Genomic DNA, 21,793 nt, shown 5'->3' with positions numbered 1-21,793 from the left:
CAATCAGGAGCCGGCCTGGCCCCGCCTCCTCCCCTCACGTTATTGGCTGGGAAGGCCCAGGTGGGCGGGGCCAGCCGTGGGGTTGGGGAGGGCAGGGGGCGGGGAGCAGGAGGAAGGCGCTGGCGGGCAGTGATGGCGGCCGGGGATGGGGACTTGAAGTCAGGCACCCTGGGGAGTGGCAGCGAGAGCAGTAGCGACGGCAGCAGCGGGAGTCCCAGCGGCGCGACAACGGAAGGGGGCGGCTGGGCGGCGGCGGCGTTGGCGCTTCTGACGGGGGGCGGGGAGATGCTGCTAAACGTGGCGCTGGTGGCGCTGGTGCTGCTGGGGGCCTACCGGCTGTGGGTGCGCTGGGGGCGGCGGGGTCTGGGCGCCGGGGCCGGGGCGGGCGAGGAGAGCCCGGCCGCCGCTCTGCCCCGCATGAAGAAGCGGGACTTCAGCTTGGAGCAGCTGCGCCAGTTCGACGGGTCCCGCACGCCGCGCATCCTGCTCGCGGTCAATGGGAAAGTCTTCGACGTGACCAAAGGCAGCAAGTTCTACGGCCCAGGTGAGACGCGATGGCGGGAGGGAGGGGGAGGGGACCCCGAGCGCGACCCCTCGACCGGGAGGGCGCCCCTGCGCCCCAGAGCCGGGTCGGGCTGGCCCGCGCCCTCCAGGCCGTGTCCCGTCGCTCCCGCAGCCCCTTCTGGGCTGAACCGCGGAAAACGCTAGGATCCGCCGGTCGCGCCGGCCCTCGCCCTTCCTGAGCTTGTGGTTAAAGGAAGGGGGGCGGGCAGGTGTCCAAAGGGGGGACCCAAAGTTTTAGGCCGTGTAGTCAGTCCACAGCTTGCTTTTCGTCAACCTCTGCCTCCTCCTCCCCGAGGGGCACATCAGGGACAGGAGCCCCCAGGGTGAGGTCCGGACTCGTCCTAAACCAGTTTGGGCTCGGGGATGCTTCCAGGGTTAAGGCGTCTTTGAGATGGGACGGCCCGGGACGCTGGTCTCTCGGACGGGCGAGGGTGTCGCCCGGTGTGGGGCGGAGCTCACGCGAGCAGGCGGGTCTGTCCGGCCGCTTTTATTTTTTTCCTCTCCCTCCCTCTCTTTTTATGCTGTTACGAAGGCGAGTATTCAAATGCACGTTGATCAAATACACGTTAGCAGACTTACAGCAGAAAGAGCTAGAAAGTCAGAACCCCCCCCCCCCCAGTGCACCCGTTCTGCAAGATTTGTAGAACTTTGCTTTCAAAGAACCGTGTGCGGGGCAGTTGACTTAAAGCCCTTCTTTTACAGCGTAGTTGTAACGTACGTTTCAGACTCTGCAAGAAATTCGTGTGAACCGGCTGGTATCCCATGGAATTTAGCGCGTTTGTGCATCCTGGTTGGCCCTGGGCTGTTTTTTAAAAAGGGAGACTGTTCAGTAAGATAAGTAACGAAGTGAGAGACTGGAAGGAGTGCGTCCCACCCTTAGAGCCAAGGGGCTTGACAGTCTTGGTTGATGCTTGTGAAAGAGAGCTCTGATTTCACTGCTTGGTGGCTGTGTGATGTTTCAGAACTGGTTTGGTTTGTTGTTTGTTAATTAGAATACAGATAAGAAATTGAAGATTTTTGACATCAGCCTATTTAATTTCTTTGATGTTCGTATATGTACATTCAGTCCAACCAAGTTATAGATTACTTATAAGTATCTGTTCCTGATTATATAAATAGAAATACCAGATGTCTCCCTGCTGTCATCAGCTGAAATGGTTAATACTTTTTTATTGACTTTCAGAGCATGTTGGAGCAGAGAATAGGGCCAAGTACAGTATTTAAACAAAACAAAAATTTTATACACACACACATATATCTATATCTATGTCTACTATATACTATATATCTACTATAGATATAGACTGGGGTTGGAACTCAGGGCTTGGTGCTTGCAAAGCAGGCATGCTCTACAGCTTAAGCCACATAGCTGGCCTTAAATAAAATTTTTAAATTAACAATTTACACAGTGTTTTTCTCCATAGATATTAAAATGTGTTCAGTGATTAGAAACTGTCTACAGGTTTAAATTTTACTTAATACTGGAGTTTGAACTCAGGGCATTCACCTTGCTAGGCAGGTGCTCTACCACTTGAGCCACCCCTCCAGCCCTACAGGTTTAAATTTTTAATGTAGAACGTAACTAAAAGATCTGTCTTTGTGCCTTCTGTCTAAACTGACAATGAAGCAAATTCTTAGTACAAAGAATCATCTTTGTCCTCCCACTTAGCCAGGGTAGAGTCAGTAGATATTTTGCAGCCTCCAGTGGTAGATGTTCTTGGCAGAAATTAAAAATTAAGAGTAATAGATGAAATGCAGATTGCTTCTGTGTGGCTTGAGCTGGAGGAGGGGGCTCAGATAAGAATGGAGAAGTCAGTGGTTGGCGAAGTGATTCAAGTGGTACAGGGCCTGCCTAGCAAGCCTGAGACCTTGAGTTTAAACCCCAGTGCACTAAAAAAGAGAGAGAAGTCACTTTTAGGTTAGCTTCCCACCAGTTCCCAGGTTCTGATGAGTGATTATTTTATTCTAGGTGTTTTGATCAACAACCTAGTAGAGACATTTGGAATATTTTATCATTGAAAGTTATAGTAGATTTTGAAGACTTAAAAGGTAGCCAGAACATTTTATGATCTTAGATGAATGGCATGTTCAAAAAGTCTTGAAAAGAAGCCAAATTTCTGGCTACAAAATAATTACAAGTTAGGCTTTGCTTTCAGTTTTCATCCTGAAATAAGTAATTTTGTAGCATTACAATTCAACAGCAATAAAGCCTTTTCTGAGAATTTTAGTAACTTGAAAGACTGGGCTAAGAGAGCTAGAAAACTTTGTTTCTATGCCTAGTCAATATCTACTTCTGTTTTGCAATGATAGTTTTAGGATTAAAGATTGTTTTGTGAGTTTTTTTCCATAATGTTGGATATTTTCTTTTAGTCATACATTTTCAAAGTTCAGCTTGTTAAAAATTAAAATTTAATAGTCACATATAGTTGTTGCCAACGGTCTGCCAACATGTGTTAACTACATTTGTCAATATTAAATTTAGTAACAGGTCAGGCATTTGGCTAGCATGTGAGGAAAGTATGATCATGTAAGAAACAATGAATATGGGAGGAGAAAGGAAGCACCTACTGTCAGCGCCATTAATTTGTTATCTCCATGATCCCTTGCCCTACAGGTGAATCTGAGGTTTAGATAACTCGGTTGGGTCCCTCTCACATAAGCTGATAAATCTAGATGTTTGATTACAAAGCTTTCCTACACTGTCAAGTGAACACTATTCTGGGACAAACCTGTAGAGAATCTTACTATTGTTTTTCTATCCTTTCATGGCTTGTGTCCAGTATGATACCTGCAATCCACAAATGATTAATTAAGCTTAATATGATTAAAAAGTGAATTCCTCAGTAACAACTAGCCACATCGAAGTGCTCACCCACACAGCTACCACATCAGACAGTGCGTTCGGCGTCCTGTGTTTTCATCTTTCCAGAGAGTTCTGTTGAGCATGGCTGAACCGTCTCTTGAGCTTATCCCACTTAGTTTTCAAGCAGCACTATGTGTAAGTTAGGTTCCCATTTTACGTCTGTGAAAACAAACTCAGAGAGGTTTTGCCCAAAGGCACATATCTAGTAAGTAGCAGAACTAGAAAACAAATCCAGGTCTTAGTGGCTTCACAGGCCAGCTCTTCTCACTGTCACCTCTTCTGTCCTATTTCACATGCTTAGGGTCAGTAGATTTTGAAGACTCAGATAGTATAATCTTTAATGATTTTTATTTAGTATTACTGCAACAGAACTTTACTAATACAGTGTTTTATTCTTTGGAACGGGAGTAAGTCATACATTCTTCTAACATATACCAAGCCATATCCAACTTTTAAATTCCATTGGAAAAAAAAATCACAGAAGTACCCTGTGAGTCAGGCACTGGTGGCTCACGCCTATAATCCTAGCTATTCAGGATGCAGAGATCAGGAGAATCAAGGTTTGAAGCCAGCCCAGGCAAAACAGTTCTTGAGACCCTGTCTCAAAAAAAACCATCACAAAAAAAGGGCAGGTGGAGTATCTCAAGGTGAAAGCCCTGATTTCACAAAAAATAATCACAACAAAAGGCAGGCAGAGTGGCTCAAGTGGTAGAGTATCTGACTAGCATTCATGAGTCTCCCTGAGTTCAAACTCCCAAACTGCCAAAAAGCCAAAAAAAAGTACCCATGAAATGCCTAATTTTTAGGAGGTTGAGGAAAGGAGCACATGTACATTAGTAGCTTTGCCTCCTTTCAAAATTGTGTCTTCAGTATGTTCATTTGAGTGCTTTCGTTTACATAATTGCAGCTAAAGTGAGGATTGGCAACACAAAGACAACCTGTGTTGCTTCCTGGGCATCAAAGTTGTCTTTACAGCTGGTCGTCCAGTTCCCAGCATTGAAGCCCACTAGGTCTGTGGGTGGGGCTGATGGCCATGCACATCAATTACCTGCCAATAAGATAAAAGGATTTTAGAAGAATTATGATACTCTGCTTGAATTTCTACTAGTTCTTTCTACCTACTTGACCTTTCTGAGTTCAGTATCATCCCATTGTTTTTACTCTTTCAGAAAATTGTATAAATACTAAAGCAAATTACAAAAAGGATAAAGGATAATAAGGTTAAAGCAAGTATTGAGACCAGAAGATGTTATTCAGGGTTGAAGAGAGGAGTCAAGAGTTGGTAGCATCATCTGGAATTAGCCACTCAAATTCTTGTATTGTTCTTTCAACAATCTGAGACATAGATCCTGATGGCACCTTGTAATCTTTAAAACATAGATCCTGTCTCAGGTTTTGGGGGTTTTTTTACGCCCTTTTTGGCAATATTGGAATTTGAACTCAGGGCCTGATGCTTAGGCAAACACTCTACCACTTGAGCCACCAGTGCCCGGCTTGATGGATTCTCTTTCTGGGGTTCAAACCCAGAGTCTCAAGAATACTAGGCAAACATTCTTCTACTGACCTACTTCACCAGGCCTAGATTGTATTTTAATAGACAAAACTGCCATGACCACAGTGGATGGAATCCCCTGGAGTTATGTAACACATAGGCCTGTGTCAGAAAGGTTGACCTTAGCAGGGCGTAATGGCTCTGCTTGTAAGTGATCCCAGGGCTAGAAAGGCTAAGGCAGAAGGAACTCAAGCTCAGGACAGCCTGGGCTGTGTAGCAAATGCTATTAAAAAGAGAAAAGCCTTGACTGACCTTGCTCCCTTCCCTATCCTGTTTTGCATGGTATCACTGCTAGATTCTTAGTTCTGTTGCATCCTAAAATTGGTTAATCTTTTTAATACTGCCTTTGTATTTACCAGTATAATTGCCTTTTTAAAATTTTCTTTCTTTCATAGAGTTCAGTCTTTATTGTAGTGAGATCTGTTCCTGTTCATTGGTAGAAAAACTGTTTTGTCTCTATCTGTCCCCAGAAATAATAGTTTGGGTAGGGTATACAATTATAGATTGTTACTTTACCTCAGCTGTTTCGTAGTTTGCATCATTGCCTCTGCTTGTTGACAAGAAACCTGCCTTTAGCTTATGTGTCTCCTTTTACTAATCTGCTTTTGCTCTTTGGTTGTAGTTGAGATTTTTTGTCTTCGCCCTCAGGGTTCTGCTCTTCTACACGGCTTCTCCAAGGTAGATTTGGTCTTAACATGTCCTGGGCTGTACTAAAATCTGTGGGTATGGCTAGGCACTGATGGCTCACACCTGTAATCCTAGCTACTTGGGAGGATCCAGGTCAAGACCAGTCAGGGCAAACAATTTCAAGACCCAGTCTCTAAAATAACCAGAGCACAATGGACTGGAGGTGTGACTCAAGTGGTGGAGCACCTGCCTTGCAAATACAAAGCCTTGATTTCAAATTCCAGGCCCACCTCCCACCCACCCCCCAAAAAAAATTGTGGGTGTGTCACTCATTTATTTTAGAAAATTTGAACCCATTATTCAGTTATGACCTTCTCTGTTCTCTGTTCTTCATGCTGCTAATCTCTTCCTCTGTTTCAGTTCTTAGCAGCACTGGGGTTTGCTCTTACTAAGCAGGTGTTCTACCACTGCCCCAGGCTTCACCCTTTTTGCTTTGATTATTTTTCTTTTTTTAAGTAAACGTAAGGTAGGAGAGTTTATTAAGATAGAAAAGTATAAAGTGGGTGAGTAGAGCCCCCAGAATGCTGTGATTATTTTTCAAATAGTTCTGCTTTTATTCTCAGGCTGGCCCGGACCACAGTCCTATTTATACTTCGCACACCACCACACCCAGGTTTTATTGGTTGAGATGAGTTGTCATGAACTATTTACTTGAACTGGCCTTGAGCCGTGATCTTCCTGATCCCAGCTTTTGAGTAGCTGGGATTACAGGAGTGAACCACCACACTTCGCCTCTTTAAACAAACTTAAATCTTTAATCTGTTCCTTTTGTCTCATTCTTGGGATATCAGTTCTCTTATCTGTTGCATGTGCTCATGTTTCATTTTTCATATAGTTTATATTTTTATTGTGAGCAAATCTTCACCGGTTACTACATTTTTATTTCTTTAGTATATTTCCTGTAATGTTCTCTGAACCTTCAGTTGTAGAAGTATTTTCGTGAAGTATGTTTCAAAATAAGGCCTCATGTAAGTTCAAAAAATGATTTTTTGTTTGGTAATACATGCTGAACATAGAGATATGGTGAAAAGTAGTCCTCCTCTCCATGATCTCCCAGCCCCATGCTGCAGTTGCAGAGGCAGGGGCCAGTCTGGGTGTCCTAGGGCTTTGTGTAAGCATGGCATATCATGTGAACCTTATTCCCCACCCCATTCTAGCATGCTAGGCACACCTTAGCAATATTTTAGTATCATTTTGTGGGACTGGGGTTTGAACTCAGGACTTTACATTTGCAAAGCAGGCTCTCTACTGCTTGAGCCACACCTCTAGTCCATTTTGCTGTGGTTATTTTTTGGAGATGGGATCCCTTTTGATCTTAGCCTCCCAAGTAGCTAGGATTACGGGTGTAAGCACCAGCACCCAGCTCTATTTTAATATCTTGGGCATCTCATATTTGTGTAGGAAGCTACCTCATTAACAGGACTGTAAATAAACATTCTAGTTGTTTCTAGTCCCTTATTACATTCTGGAGTAACTACTCATGTACGTGTCATTTATGCACATGGGTTGCAAATTTCCAAAAGTGAAATTACTGAGGCTTACAGTATGATGTTTTTAATTTGGGTACTTATTTCTGAATTGCCCTTCAGAGAGATTGAACCGACTTGATGAAAATACCTGTTTTTCACCCTTTTGCCAAAAATGTTAAATGTGCGGATCTTTGTCGGTATATGACAGGGTAAGGTGTCATCTCAATGGCCTACACTTCTTGATTGAGGCCGGCATATTTTCAATTCTTTGAACCGTTTATGTTTCTTTTCTAGAATTATATATCCTTTGCCACAGTTTTTCAATCATGATCTTAATCTTTTCAGCCTTTGTTGCACATTTTTTTCCTAGTTATTTGCCTTTTTATTAGTGTTTTTAGAATGCACATATTTCTGAGTTTACGGTTGCTAGGTTATGTCACATGGCTTTTTGCACTCAAGATTTTTTTTTTTCTTTTGCAGTACTGGGGCTCGAACTCAGGCCTACACCTTGAGCCACCCCACCAGCCATTTTTTGTGATGGGTTTTTTTCAAGATAGTGTCTCTCAAACTATTTGCCCAGGATGGCTTAGAACCTCAATCTTCCTGATCTCTGCCTTCTGAGTAGCTAGGATTATAGGCATGTGCCACTGGCTCAGTGTTTTACTTGCATTTGAAATTGATTTTGTAACTTTTATGAGGTTGTGTGGTGGGTTTTTTTGTTTTGTTTGCAGTGCTAGGGGTTGAACCCAGTTCCTCAAAATGTTAGGCTAGTGCTTTACCATGGATCCACAGCCCCAGCCAGCCCTGTTTTGTTTTTAACAGAAGGCTATCCGGTTTGTCCCAATGTCAAGTGTAGAATAATCTTTTCCCTTAACATTTGAAGTATTATTTTGCTGTTTAATTTCTATAAACATTTGAGTTCTTGGTTTTTTCACTTAGCATTCTCTTTCCACATGAGTTACGTAAGCCCAGACCCCATTTCCACAAGTGGCAGAGGCTTGGGGTTTTAATTTTTGTTTTCCCTCCTCCATCTCATCCGTGAGTCCTGAGGCTAAGGCCAGGAGCTCTTGCTGGAGCTCTAGTTTGACGTTCAGAAACAAGACTGGATTTCCAGTCCCTTGTAGAATGTTTGAGGCATCTCAGGACTGGAAACAGACTTGCTGGTGTCACTCCTTGGATCCTCAGGAGTGCAGGGACCTTGTCTTCCTGACAGGCTTCTTGCATATTTACCACACTTCTCTAAAGGTTTTGGGACTTCCTGGGACTAAGTACACAGTACATATTTTTATTAGTTAGACTTCATTGACACTCTTACCTATTGCCTCATTTGTTCCTAGGCCCATAATCATAATCTCATTTGAAGTAAGTTACCAAGTATTATTAGACATTCAGTCTACCTGACACAAAACAGACAGCTCACACCTGTAATCCAAGCTACTCAGGATGCAGAGATCAGGAGGATTGTGGTTCAAATCCACCCAAGGCAAATAGTTTGCTAGACCCTATCCTGAAAAACCCCATCACAAAAAAAGGGCTGCTGGAGTGGCTTAAGGTGTAGACCCTGAGTTCAAACCCTAGTACCACAAAAAAAAAGCCGGAAAACTGAACTGTTTATAAACTTTGATGAATTAAAGTTTATCTTTAAAAGCTGTAGTTTTAAACCACAGTAAACTAATATACAGTAGGCTGTTTGTTCTCTTTCAGCAATCATCCTAAGGATCACAGAATTATCTGTTATTACATATTTTATTTACTTTGTTTTTCTGTTAATTTGTTTTAATTTTATCATTTTTATATTTACTTACATGTGTATACATTGTTTGGGCCACTCCCCACTCCCAACCTGTTCTGCCCTCCTGTTCTCCAATTTTGTTGAAGAGTCATTAATTTTTTAAAACATTGTTTTCTAATGAGCATATATACTATTTGTTGCCATTTCAAAGTAATGTCAACCCATTCTACATGATTATGTTATAAATAAACTGTTTTAGGACGTATTAACTAAAAAGTTTGTTGATTTTGATTTTTAAAAACCTTAACCACAGGTTGGGTTTACTCTAAAAACTAATAGTGAAATCTGAATTCCAGCCAGGCACTTGTGGCTCATGCCTGTAATCTAGCTCCTTGGAAGGCTGAGATCAAGAGGATCTAGGCTCAAGGCCAGCCCAGGCAAATAATTCATGAGGCCCCCATGTCCAAAATAACCAGAGCAAAATTGACTGGATGTGTGGCTCAAGTGGTAGAGAGCCTGCTTTGCAAGGCCGGAGCCCTGAGTTTAAAACCTCAGTCCCACAAAAAAAAAAACTCAATTCTTCGTATATGTAACTATATCTTTGGAGTAAAATCCGTCTTTAAAATGATGCCCTAAGGGCTGGGTTTATTAGTTCACACCTATAATCCTGACTTTAGGAGGAGTGGTCAGACTGAGGCCAAAGTTCGCCAGATCCCATGTCAACAAACAAGCCAGGCTTGGTGTTGCTTGTTTGTAACCCCAGATATGCCGGAGGCATAGGTAGAAGGATCTTATTCAGAGCCCAGCCCCAGGCAAATAAGACTGGGGACGTGGCTCAAGCTGTACAGCTCCTGCCTAGCAAGTACAAGACCCTGAGTTCAAACCCCAGTACCACCCCTCAAAAAAAGATGTCCTGTAATATTTGTTATATAATTACTGCCTTGTCTTAAATACCATTTCAATTTTTGTAGCAAGAGTGCTCTTGTATTTTCAGCATTGTATTTTCATCTCTGACGAGGCAGTAAGGGTTTAATTCCCTTAGTTATTACTGGATGACAATTGGACAAAACCCTCTTCCTTGTCACAAAGCCCATTTTATGTGATCTATTGGATTCTTTACCCAAAAAAAAAAAGCATGCAGTACCGTACCCATAGAGCTATAGAGTATGAGTTGTTTCCCCTTGTGATGGTCAGGCAGCCTGGGAGCTGGGACCCACCCTCCCCAGAGTTGCAGCCTATATTTCTACTGAGGATCACTAGGCCCAGAAGTGGTTGAAATTCATGAAGACCGTTAGTTTGGGGACCATCTGTATTCATGTTTAAGTGAGTCTTAAGAGTCAGGGAAAAAAAGCCTTTCCTTTTTCAGTCAGCGAAACCATACCTAAAGACCTAATGCTGGCTTCCCTTGGATAGCTCCCTGTTTTTGTTGTTTTGTGCAGAGCCAAGGAGAGGTGTCACAATGTTAGGACACTACTGGCATGGGGAGGGGTTGCTGATTTCTCAGATGCGCTTCTGGTTGTAGTATGAGTGTGGAGAAACACTTTTCATTAGACCTCCAGTCCCCTCTCCACTTATTAATGCTGTGCTCTTCCATGGTCTTCCAGGACAGACCACTGAACTGTCACCAGAAAGACCTCCGCAGTTGAGCGCCTCCAAAGGAGGACTGTAAACACGGTTGTAGTCACAGTCATTAACTGTTGACTCGAGCTGTTCCTACCAAGTCAGCTATCTTAAGCCAAAAGGAGAACAGGTAGCATCAAGTTTTGTTATGTTTTTATATTCACTCAATGCTGTGGCCTCCTTAGGGAAGTTGTTAGAGAGGTTTGCTAGCAAATGCAGTGGTGTATGTTGATTGCTGACTGCTGCTTTATTTCTATGTACTTATTTTTTTGTGGCATACATTAATAGTACGAGGGGTCTCACTGTGATAATGCCATAGATGTGTACTTTGAACAAGTTCACCTCTTTAAAGTTTGCTTGTTCAACTTTTTGTTTCTCTCTTTTTGTTGTTCTAGGATTTGAATTCAGGGCTTCATGTTCCGCAGGCAGGCACTCTGCAATTTGAGCCATGCTTCCAGCTTTTTGTGTGTGTGTGTGGTGCTGGTCATTGAGCCCAAGGCTCACATGTTTGCAGTTTTTATCATGATATGGTTTATACTCTGAAATACCTGACATAGATTAACTTTTGCTGGCCATGGAGGTGCATACTAACAAGGCTAAGAAAAGCTGTTGCTACCTATGGTTTTTTTTCTTAAAATTTAATTTCACATGAATTCTAAGATTCTACTCCCTGAAGTTTTGCAGTTAATAAAATGCTGCACTTTCCAGGGTTGTCATTCCATCTGGGCTCATGGGTCCTTTGTTTTCTGGGGGTGGGTAGAGAGCGGAAGTCTTGCTCCAGTTGTATCAGTGACTTTAGGGGAGTCACAGAGGCCTCTGTGCCTCCTTTCTATCTGCCAAGTGAGGAGAGGGCGAAATCTGTCCTTCCATGTTGTGAAACCCTGAGGGATGAAAGCCAAGCCACTAGGAAATTCTTTAAAGATGGAAGCTCTCATCCTCTGTGCACAGCTACGTGGCTGTGCTACCATGAGGGTTGCTTTCCTGTTGTGTGCCTCACTCTTCGTGACTAAAGGTTTAAATTTATACCTTTGATCCGCTCAACCTGAAAAGGCCATATATGAAGCTTGTATGTTGTTTCTCAATGAACAACAACAAAAAAATCACTACTACTTTACATGACACATGTGTCAGTCTTCTGAAAGCACTATTGCCACAAGGCATGTCAAGTTCTAGGGAAACAAAAAAAAGGGAAAAAGCTTACTTATCTCTTCCCTAGAAGCAGTTCTTCCTTAATTTTAGAAGTTAACATTTCCCCTAAAATAATTAACTCCAACTTAATGAACTTTGGGTTTTATTCTGTAAATAGAAACTACATTGAATTTCTTTTCTAAATGCTGAATACCATTCGAATGTCAGCTAAGAACACAGGCAAAGTTCAGAAGTTATAAATGTTGACCAGTGGTAAATAGTGCCCCATTTTCTTGTATTTGAAAGGACAAAATGGCATCCTAAGTTTATATTAATAGGATGATTAAGTAAACTGTAGGTATTTTCAGTGTTAGACTATACAGTCGTTCAAGGATACTTTTTGATAGTCACCTAAAACCAAGTAGTAGTAGGAAAGTGCTCAGGAATGAGAAACAGGGTACAGAACCAACTGCAGGAGGAATTATCCTGTGGTGGTGATGATGGAACCACACCTAAGGAGTTCAAAATCCCAGGAAAGCTACCTTCGCCCCGTGCAGTAAACTTTCAGGGATTGAGTCTCTTGCATCCAGGGAACATCATGATGTACTGCTGTCGGTGATTAAATTAGGGTTCGTAAATGTTTAGGTCATACCAAATTCTTACCTCATTTTCAGTTTTCTAAATGCTTTCAGTATAGTCTAGGGTCATTATTTGCAAATTTAAAATCAAGGAATTTTACTTGTTTACTTCTCATTAGAAAATACTTTATCCTGACGAGCTCTGTTGTTAGAGTAATAGTTCACAGCAGTAGAACTAGGATCTCTGGCATTTCATAACAGCAAAACCAGTAGGTTTTGTTTTAAAACTTTCCTGTAAATTACCTTTGTCACATATGGATATCTTAGTGGTGTGGGAAAGAGTGTCATTTTTAAAATCATGTATTTTGGAAATCTTATTAGCACTTAAATGTTTTTGTTTTCTGGTTTTGGGCAGCATTGGGGTTTGAACTCAGGTCCTTGTGCTTGCTAGGCAAGCACTTTACCACTGGAGCCACGCCCCCAGCCCTTGTTGCTTTTTATTTTTCAGATAGGATCTTGGACTTCAGTTCTCCTTAGTACATCTCTCTTGCGGTTGGAGTTACAGATACACACCACCACACCAAGCTTTTTTATTAAGATAGGGTCTCACTGGCCTGGAACTGTTATCCTCCCAATTTCTGCCTCACAAGTAGGTGGAATCACAGGTGTGAGCCACCAAGCCCCACCCAGTCTTTATGCCTTCACTCACACACACACACACAAAGACATCTTAAGCAAAAAAGTCTGTTTGCAGGCAGAAGTCATGGCTTAGTGGTACAGTGCCTGCCTAACATAACCATCACAAGGCCCTGAGTTTCAACCCCTCCTGCTACAGGAAAACGTCTATTTGCTACATTCTGCAGCCTAAGATGAAGACAGTTAATTCCTAAAAGATTTCTGTTATAAAAATCATTTTTAAATAGCTAGTCTTTGCCAAATACCTGAAGTAAACGTTTCCATTCTCCAGAACATGTGAAGCACTTGGTGCATGTTCTTCCTGATGTTTTTCATGCATGTACACCCGAAGTACACATGCTTATGCTGTTATTTTTCCAGGTTAAGTACTACTGCATACTTTTCTGATTGCTTTTCCCTTTCTGGGTCTGTCCATTTGAAGTTTAAACCACAATCCTCCTGATCAGTGAGGATTATAGGCATGAACCACCGCACCTAGCTGTCCAAAGCTCTTGATATAGAAAATTATGTTATTTCAACTTGTTGCTATTACTGTCTTTTAAACAGCTCAAGTATCTCTTTGTGTTCATCTAGGGTGCTGTGGTAGAGCCCAGGGCCTCTTGCATGCCAGATAAGCTCTCCAGCTCCACGTTCCATCCCAGCCCCTGAAGTGTCTTTTGAAGTCATGATTTTGGGTGAAGATGCTGATTTCATAAGTCAATCTGCTGAACAGTCAGAATCTTGAGTTTCTCCTTATTTAGAACTAGGGCTAATTTATTTGGAAGAAGTTATGGTCCTTCTGTGCAGCCACTGTGCAGACATTGAGGAAGGGAACATGACAAGACAGTGGGTGCTCCCAAGGACAGACTTTGGGAGTATTCCACTTGTGTCACCACAAGTTGTGCCATTCCTCCCCAAAGACAATGACACTAAATTCTTTGACAAAATGCTAATCATTAGCTGGGTGTCCCAGCATATACTTGTAATCCCAGCTACTCAGGATACAGGTAAGTTTGAGGCTGATCCAGGCAAAGTTAGTGATCCTATCTCAGACAAAATCGAAAAACAAAAGGACTAGGGCATAACTTCAAATGGTGTGAGGTCTGGGTTCAGTCCTCAGTGCTGGGAGGGAAATTGCTAATCGTTATTTAATGTGTTAGCCCAGAACTGAGCCTCATAGCTACTTCCTCTGATTCCCAAAAGTTCTGACAAAAACTTGTTTTCCTTTTTTCTTTTTTGGGGGAACGGGGGAGTGGTGATACTGGCATTTGAACTCCTGGCCTTACATTTGCTAGGCAGGCGCTCCACCACTTGAAATACTCCAGCAGCCTTTGTGTGTGTGTTTATTGACATTGTAAAATATTCTTAGGCAAGCTAAATAATTTCTTTCCTTTTTTTCAGCGGGTCCATATGGAATATTTGCGGGTAGGGATGCCTCCAGAGGACTGGCAACATTTTGCCTGGATAAGGATGCACTTAGAGATGAGTACGATGATCTCTCAGATTTGAACGCAGTACAGATGGAGAGTGTTCGAGAATGGGAAATGCAGTTCAAAGGTACCTTCATTTTCTTGGGTTCTTTGAAAAATTAAATGTAAGTTCAAAGAAAGCACATACCATTTCACTTTTTAAGAGCTAGAGGGTGTCATCCCCTCATTTCCAGCAGTAGATGGTATTTTAAGCATAAATATTAACATGGTTGCTATATGAAAATCTGTGTTTAAAAATTGACCTTCTTTGGCGGTACTGGGGTTCAAACTCAGGACCTCACATTTGCTAGGCAGATGCTCTACTGCTTGAGCCATGCCCCAGTACAAACACTGACATCGCCAGGTGGTGCCACACACCTGTAATCCCATCTGAGATCTCTACATGGGCACTTTTAGTCTTTTAAGACTTACACATTAAAGTATATTTTTTTAAAACATGGGCTTGCATTTAGAGCTGAATTGAGGGACTTAGTGTAGCTCAGTGATAGGTCACACTTAGCATGTTGAGAGCCTGGTACTGGGTTCCATCCCCAGTACCATCAAAGCAAAAATTGGATTAGTGGTATCAGTACTGTAATTACAGTTCCGAATGATTTAATTAGTCTTAACTCAAATGGTTACAAAGGAGTTTTGTTCCCTTTATCATGCCCTGATGACGTCAGTTTTACCACCTGTGTGTCAGTGTGTCAGCAGCATAGCAGACCCCTGGGTCCTTTGGAATAGCTGTTCTGGCTTGTACTAGTTCTGCTGCATGAAGTAGTCCTCTTTTTTTTTTTTTTTTTTTTTTTTTTTTTTTTTCTGGTACTGGGGTTTGAACTCAGGGCCTACACCTTGAGCCACTCCCAGCCCTTTTTTTCTGATGGGTGTTTTCAAGGTAGGTTCTCATGAACTTGCCCAGGCTGGCTTCAAACCACGATCTTCCAGATCTCTGCTCACTGAGTACCTAGGATTACAGGCACGAGCCACCAGTGCCCGGCGATGTAGTCCTCTTAACTAATCCCCTTGGTAGCTAGTTCACTTCACCTAGGTTTGACTTCCAGATCGAGAAGTTTATACCAACGTGACTACAAGGCTCTAAGTTAAAAACAAGCAGAGTAAGAAGAAAGTTTGACACAGGAAAGACCAGTAACAAGTAACAAAGTCACTTCCATCTCCTCCTTTGGCTCATCTCGAGGAGAAGCCACACTTTCTCCCAGAACATCTGCTCACCACGTGGGTCTCTGCCTCAGGTGGTCTTCCACCTCCAAAAGCCACCACTTCCTTTTCAGGGTTGTTCAGTCTTTTTGTCTGCATTAAAATCCACTGTGGTGAAGCCCAGGTAGAACTTGGCCTGTTCTGTGATTCTAAAAGGGGCAAGTGCTTTGTCTCTGTAATGGAATACTGAAACAAATTTGACTACTACTGATTTTCTTTTGATGTATTTTTCAGAAAAATATGATTATGTAGGCAGACTCCTAAAACCAGGGGAAGAACCTTCAGAATACACAGATGAAGAAGATACCAAGGATCACAATAAACAGGATTGAACTTTGTAAACAACCAAAGTCAGGGGCCTTCAGAACTGCAGTTCTTTCTCCCTTCACAGAATGTCCAGTGTCTTTGGGTTTGATTCACCTGCTGCGAAAACACTCAACAGATTGTGTTCCATATAAATGAGTCTCACTATGAAGATCTGAGTGCTAGACATTATTTACACTGCCAAACTCCTTTGTTGCAGTTGTTTCTAATGTCTGGTGGGTGTTTGTCATCTGCAAAGGAGAGGTCAGGGAGTTCTTCGACAGCAAGAAAGTCCACAAGGAGGTTACTTTCAGCTCGCACGCTCTCTTTCTCTCTCTTTCCCTCCCTCCCCCCCCTTCATTCATTCCTTCTTTTTTAAAAAATGTATCAAAGACAACCAGATACGTATTTGCTACTCAAGTGTACAATTCTCCTCGAAAAGCAGCAAGGGACTCCTGTTTCACATGCTGTGTTTTGATTTTAGCATTAAGGAGGGAGGAGGCCTGGAAGGGAGGTGGGAGTTGCACGTTAATTTGAGTAGTTGAGGCTACTGAAACATTACAATGTGAGTTCCCAAACTTGGGCTTTGTCAGGGAAAAGGAAAGAACTTTTTTCTAATAGTCCTTTGGAAATGAGTTTCAGGTGGATTGAGGTCAAAGCAACTCCCCAACTGAGATCTTAGAAACCAATTTTATCTCTTCCTTTCCTTCCCCTAGGTCAAATCAATATTAATTGTGCCTTATTTCACTTCCATAAACTTGAATTAATTTTAGGGAAAGCCCCTATGTGAATTCAGAAGTCACTACAAGCAGCATTGAAACTGAAGTTGGAATAAACTTGATGTCATTCTGTGTATCTAGAATGTAAAAGGAACAGTCAGTGTTAACTGCCATATCTGTTAATATACACAACTTAATTACCACTGTAATGGCCAAATGCATTCCCCCATGCTTTTCTCTCTCCCAAAAAATTGAAAACAAATCAACTCTTATCCCCCAACCACTCCTAACTTTAGGAGTGGCCCTCACACCTGGTGTGGGTGCATGGGGCGGTGGTGTGGATGTCTGTGTGGGTGAGTCTTGGGTGTATGTGAGAGGCCGTGGAAGGGACTCTTTCTGCAGATACTGTAAATACAAGTACCGTTTTAATAAAGCATGTACAATAAACCAAAGAGGCTTGAGTTGCACTTTAATATACAAAACTATGAGCCAGTGCATTGTGATATGTTAATATAGTTGTGCATTTGACTCAAGATAAGGAAAGCCTTGGAAACGAGAAGGGGACACTGGCTAACCAAGTTGTACACATTGCACCACATTCAGTGTAACTTGGAAGAAATTCCACTTGTGGAACATTCTCATGAGATCTGTGACTATTAAGGTAAGAACTGATACTGAAGTGGCATATTTTACTCTACATTTTGATGCCAACTGATGATGCTAGAACTGATAGCACTCCAAGCCACAGTTGACCAGATAAAGGATTTATTGCACTGGTAGATATTAAAGTCTTCCATGATTAGATTGAAAGCCTCATATGTGTCAAGTGTTTGGTTTCATCATGACTGTAGGTTCTTGGAGAACAAGTTTTACCAAAAAAAAAAAAAAAAAAAAACCTGCTTAGGTCACCAGTTAAAGACCTGCCTACTGGATATAGTGTATGCAGTCGGACGTAGTGTATGCAGTCACCATGAAAGAAAGGGAGACTCCTGACTAGCAGCAAGCTACGGCATGTAAAATGCACACCCTCCTCAATCTTGGGAAGAAAGGTCTTCAGCCAGGGCTTGGCTAGAGTGGTTGTAAGATTGAAGAGGTTGGTAATTGTTTTTGGTGAGGTACATGCCCTCTGTACTTGTGAAGTGACAGTAGATGAATCATAGACCTGCAGTTGTGAACAGAAACCCTGAAGTATCCAGGCAGTGAAAATCATGCAGTCTGTCAGGAAAATGAGTGATTTTATGTTTGGACTGTATACACTGTCCGTAGATAATTCTTTAGTTCTGTTTGAACTCTCATTTTTGGGTAGTTTGGTCAGTGGTCTTTGAATGAGGGACCAGAGCTTTTGGTGGTATATGTTCCCTCCCTGGGCTGTATTTCCCAAACTTGCAGTGCTTAAAATGCAGATGCTTTTTTTTTTTCAGTGTTGGGATTTGAACCCAGGGCCTCACTGTGCTAGGCAGAGGCTCTGCCATTGAACTACTTCACCAGCCACAAGATAGAGATTCTTGACCCCCACCTGCAAAGCCAGAATCTTCACTTGTAAGAGGTGTCTCGTTCCTAGGGTCAGGCACACTGGAGAGACTCCGCAGAGAGCTTTTCCAGGTACATTGTCCACATCTGTCTGCCATTGGTGTATGCTAACCACTTTGTCGGCATTAGGAAAGGAACCCATTCAGACAGATGGGGTTTTAAAAGTTCACAGGTGTTAAGGCTGTGTGAGTTTTCCTGAAAGTGATTCTACCTGCCTTTCTAAGACCTGTAAAATCTGTCAGTGCAACATCACCCACAATCTAGAAAGCTAAATGTAACATGTTATCTAGAAAACTTGGTCTTTGAACCAGACTCATGACCCATGTGTTGTGTTTGCCTACTGGTGACTGAGAAGTGCCATGAGTTGCCAGGAATGTCCACCATTAACATGCTAATGCAGCTGTACTTTACAGAGCCTTTACAGATCAAAAGCAACTGGCAATATGCTAGTAATTTATAAAATATATAAGTTGTTCTGAGCATATTGAAAATATAAGTCCTGGACCATTACAGTGATGATAGGGACTGAATTGTAATTCTGATTCCTCTACTGAAATTAGCAAATGCCTCGAGAATGCTTTTGAGTGCATACATATTGTGTCAAGGTCAGCTATTAATTTGGTACATACTATTAATGAGATTATGAGCTGTTTGACTGACCAGCCACCTCCTCTTTTTAGGAAAACAAGCATAATTCCCATGCAGTGTCAAATGCCTCTGCTCCTCCCCGTGCTTCTGAGCCACACTGGGGAAACCCTGGGCTGGAGTCACTGAACACTGGGCTCTTCTCAGGTTTTTCGGTGTTAGCTGTACCTACACAGGACCCTACTAAACCTCATCTTCAATTTGGGATAAGAAGTCTGATACATGTTTGTATATGCCTTTAAATACTCTCTAAAGCATTATTTTAACAGCCTTATAGCAGTGTTTTAAAATTTTTTTGGGCCATATGATATGGTCCAAATTTGGATAGAGGTGAAAAACAAGGGAGAACAAAGTTTAGAAGATAAAACTAAAATGTGCTTTTGCTGGCTATAAAAGTAATGTGCTCATTGAGTGGAAAGTACTAAGGAAATAAGAATTAACCAAAAGTAGCTAAGCAGCTAACCCTGTCCAAAACCCTTCTCTCTTGCAATCCCTTTCTGTGTACAAGGGATTATAGTATATTCTCTCAGTCCAAGGCTTCAGGCTCAAGGTACCCATCCATGCTTACTGAACATCTCCTGAGTTCTTAGAGCCTCAAAATTTGTGCATTGTTTTCCCCCAAACTCACCCTTGCTCATACTGTGACAGAGCCACTGCACTCTCCTGACTTGTCTTTCTACCTGCCTTCCTATTACCAAGTCTATGGTTCCTGTTGACAGAGTCAAGTTTAGCCTGGTTGCTTTCCTGTGTAAAGGCCTTCAATGACTTCTCGAGATGGAAGACAAGGGTTAGCCCTGGCCTCTTCACCAGTTCCCACTTCACTAACTGCTACTTAAAATAGTTATTCTGGAGTAGCCTCCCAGGCACCCCCTAGCTATTTCCCCACTCTTTTCTTGGTCTGGGGTATAATCTTCCCCCAAACCCTGCACAGCTAACTGCCCATCAGCTAACTTTAAACTCAGGCTTGGACCCACTGACCCAGGACCAAATTAGGGAGCCCTCCCTCCTTTGTCCACAACACCAGATACATTTTTATCATTGAAGAAACTCTGTGATTATCTCTCTCCTGATAAACTAAGGACCACATTTATTATTCTACTCTAGGTTTTCCCCAAACTTAATACGTAATGTTTGCTCAATGCATTTTGTTAAATGAATTTGTAAACTGAGCTCAACTAATCCATACAGGCTTTAGCTCTGAGAAGCACCAAGGCCTAGGCACCACTTCAGAGCAGTTTTTTTTTTCTTTTTTAGCTCTGTTTACTGGGCTTGCAATTAACAATTTCATGCTACAAAATAACAAAGTAGTGCCCTTTCAGGTCATGAATTTCCAGGGGTAGAACCATGCAGGTTTATGAGCATCTAACACTGTTGTATGTCATCAGGCTACAAGACCTTCCTTCCAACCACTGGACATAGGTGGGAGCCGCACAGTACAACCCGGCTTGGTACCATGTGACGAGGATTATTCTCCAGCAGCTATAGCCTCCATGTGTCCACAGCAGGGAAGGACGGGACTCCCAGTTGAGCTACTATTCATCAGTCCCTCTGAAATCTCCTCTCACTGTGCCCCAGGCCCATCACAGAGGTGCTCCCTGCAGACTCCAGTCTTTACCCATGGTAACGTGGGAAAAGACAGTGAAAAAAATTTAAATTTGTTATTCCACACTGCAGTGTAATAAAAGCATGGTGAAAACAGCCCAAGCTGAGGCTTTTCCAGCAGGAAAGATGCTTGCCCTTCCAGTGAGGACTGGTGAGAACAGAAGACGAGGGTGAGAGGAGTAAGTCACTTCTTGTAAAAGGGGCAGCAGGGAGCCCTTTCCACCTCTGGGTCAGGCCGAGTCTACAGTGGGAAGAACTTAGGCCCAGACGGTGCCACTTCTGGTGGTTACGTTTCTCAAGTGTAGAAAGGGGCTGATAGGATCTTCAGATGGCACACGATTGCTTATGTAAAGGAATAACCTGAGGAGTCCTTTGTTAATCAACACCATATTCCTAGTCTGCCCACCGTTAACTCTCAGAGTCATGACGCAGAGCAATATAACATCAGATATTAAAGCCCACCAGTAACGCCAGGATTCAGTTTCCACGTCTGTTAAAACTCTGGCACACCAACCTCATCATCTGTTTTGAATCTGGGCTCATGGGTAAGGGGGATCCTGAAATGATTTGCGTTATGGTGAATCTGCAGTTGAGGTGTCAGGGGACTGAGAGCCCACTAAATAAATTCTGAACACTCACGTCTACAGTGGAGCAGCACGTTGTGCTAATTTGGGGAACAGAACAAAATGCCAGATGACAGCAACGAGTTCACAGGTGTACCTCCTATTTAACTTTCATGGATTTATTTTCCTGGTTTGAATGGACCCTTAACTGCCACCTGATAGTTCGGAATCACATCTCAACCCAGCTGTGCTAGGCACAACTAGTGACTCGTCCTGTTCAAAGATTTTCCTCAAATGATTGAATCTCAAATTTCAGTTTTGGTCAATCCTAAACGAAAATCATGAGACCCATGTTTTGAGCAGCCAGAGTCCAGATCAAGTGGAGTCTGCTTGTGGTGGTTGTTTGTCACTTGAATGAGTCCAGGGCACCCAAATGTTTGGTTGCATACTTGTCTAGATGTTGCTGGGAAGGCATTTGTGGATATGATGAACATTTACCATGACAGCCTCATGTAATCTGCTGAGGACTTTAAGAACAAACAGGTTTCCAGAAAAGGAAGCAATTCTGCTCAAGACTTCAACCTAGAAACCCTCCCCATTTTCAATCTGCTGGCTCATTGTGTAGATTCTGGATTCAGCCCCAGCAAGGTCACCTTTTCCCTGGTCCAGCCCTACAGATTTCAGAGTTCACAGCAGCATGACACAGTCTTTAAAATAAACAACTCATTCTGTTTCTTACTGGTTCTGGCTCTCTGAATGCCCTAAACAAACATACTTCCTAATTTACTAGTATATTGTGAGACTTTTTAAAGTTTTGTTTCTTTTTTTTTTAATTAACAAGTCTATGATTGTGTGTAGTACTTAATATTTGATCTGATA

At 42.5% G+C, this 21,793-nt stretch overlaps 1 protein-coding gene across 1 annotated transcript; it reads left to right on the top strand.

Annotated features, from left to right (window-relative positions):
* The first annotated feature begins 93 nt into the window (after window positions 1–93).
* On the top strand, window positions 94–17,026 carry Pgrmc2 (progesterone receptor membrane component 2). Its single transcript, XM_020153903.2, has 3 exons — window positions 94–544; window positions 14,270–14,425; window positions 15,787–17,026. Exons 1-3 carry the CDS (start codon window positions 133–135, stop codon window positions 15,882–15,884), a joined length of 666 nt encoding a protein of 221 aa, XP_020009492.2. The 5' UTR covers window positions 94–132; the 3' UTR covers window positions 15,885–17,026.
* Window positions 17,027–21,793: the final 4,767 nt, after the last annotated feature.

Source organism: Castor canadensis, chromosome 9 (genome assembly GCF_047511655.1).
Source record: "Castor canadensis chromosome 9, mCasCan1.hap1v2, whole genome shotgun sequence".
Lineage (NCBI taxonomy): Eukaryota > Metazoa > Chordata > Mammalia > Rodentia > Castoridae > Castor > Castor canadensis.
This window is presented reverse-complemented; position numbering and strand designations above follow the sequence as displayed.